Consider the following 1,495-nt stretch of genomic DNA (forward strand, 5'->3'; position numbering starts at 1 on the left):
GAGCACAATGTGCTGAGGAGCAGCTGAGGGACCTGGCGGGGCTGAGCCTGGAGCAAAGGAGGCTCCAGGGAGACCTTCTGGCTCTGACAAACTCCCTGACAGGAGGCTGCAGCGAGGCGGGGGTTGGTCTCTTCTCTCAAGAAACAAGCGACAGGATGAGAGGAAATGGCCTCCAGTTGCACCAGGGGAGGTTGAGGTTGGATAAAAGGAAAAACTTCTGCACTGACAAGGTTGTAAAGCACGGGAATGGGCTGCCCAGGGAGGTGGTGGAGGCCACTTTTAAATCCCTGGTGTGGGTGTGGTGCTGAGGAAGGTGGTTCAGAGGTGACCTGGCAGTGCAGGGTGAACGGTTGGCCTTGATGATCTTAGAAGTCTCTTCCAACCCAAATGATTCTGTAATTCTGTTCTAAAAGCCGCAGGGTTTCCTGCAGAGCCGATGAGAAGAGCACTGCAGGAAGGTGTTGGCACCCCCAGTGGAGCAGGCAAGATCGCAGGCGCTGGCAGTCGCTGGTAACACCAGTTTCTCCCACGGCTGGGACTGGCGGTCCCCGCAGTTTGTGGACGGGTGGTGTTTCTCTTGCGGTTCGTCTGGGCCATGCGAACACACCAGTTACTCAACGCTCTATTCTGGCACAGCATTATTATTTTTGAGCCTACCAGCATGTGTTGCTGTGGGTAAAGTACAAGTTGCGGTTGCTGTCCTTTTCCCTCCTTCTTGCTGGGGCATGTCTTGGTGCTGCAGTGGGGATCTGTGCTGGACAGGCTGAAGGGCGTCGACAGAAGGAGCCTGAAGTGCAGAGGAACCTTAGTGCAATTGGTGAGTTTCAGACTCTGCGTCTTTACCGAATCCGTCAAGACCTGGTGGGGAAACGATTCAAACCTGGTTAAACTCCTCTGTGGCGTTTGTGCTGGTCTGGTCATTCAGCACCACCAGGGGGCTGAAGGACTTGACCCCAAGGCAAGCCAGTATTTTCTATTTGGGTTTTTCAAAATTCCTTGAGTGAAAAACCAAAATACAATTAATATAATGAGGTTTAAAATTCTTCAAATATCACAAGTCACAGAAACTGAGGCTGCTCTCACTCAGCCATCACACCTTTATGTCCTGAAAATGATTTTTCATTTTTCCACTTGCCCACTCCAGTGCAAAGAAAAAGGACACTAACAGGCATTGTCCGAGCTCAGCTTTGGTTATTCCTGGCCGGTAAGGACTTGCAGTCCTTTGGTTTTACCTGTCTGTCCTGTTACGTGCAGTGTAGAGAACTGCACAGTGAGCTGCTGGGGATGAGGGCTCATTTAGCGCCCCCGCGCCTACCGCTCTGCACCCGGGCAGCAGCACGGACCAGCTGAGGGCATCGCTGTGGGGAATACTCACCGCTGGCAGAGGCTGGTCTGGTACGAGATCGCTTGCCGTGGAATGAAACACCACCCCTCCGTCGTGATCCGTGTCTACTTTTAACCTGAGCGAGAAGCAGCAGGGCTGGTCAGAGCCCTG

The 1,495-nt window shown here is 53.1% G+C and overlaps 1 protein-coding gene across 1 annotated transcript in view; it reads right to left on the minus strand.

Annotated features, from left to right (window-relative positions):
• Positions 1 to 1,495, minus strand: part of DLEC1 (deleted in lung and esophageal cancer 1) — a gene marked incomplete at both ends in the record, with an annotated part of 31,794 nt that overhangs the window by 1,113 nt on the left and 29,186 nt on the right. Inside the window, 2 exons of the mRNA XM_010143660.1 lie at positions 658 to 858; positions 1,376 to 1,492. Of these exons, the coding sequence (XP_010141962.1) occupies positions 658 to 858; positions 1,376 to 1,492 (318 nt within the window). The remainder of the gene's footprint in view (positions 1 to 657; positions 859 to 1,375; positions 1,493 to 1,495) is intronic.

This window comes from Buceros rhinoceros, unplaced genomic scaffold, assembly GCF_000710305.1.
Source record: "Buceros rhinoceros silvestris isolate BGI_N320 unplaced genomic scaffold, ASM71030v1 scaffold11679, whole genome shotgun sequence".
Classification (NCBI taxonomy): domain Eukaryota; kingdom Metazoa; phylum Chordata; class Aves; order Bucerotiformes; family Bucerotidae; genus Buceros; species Buceros rhinoceros.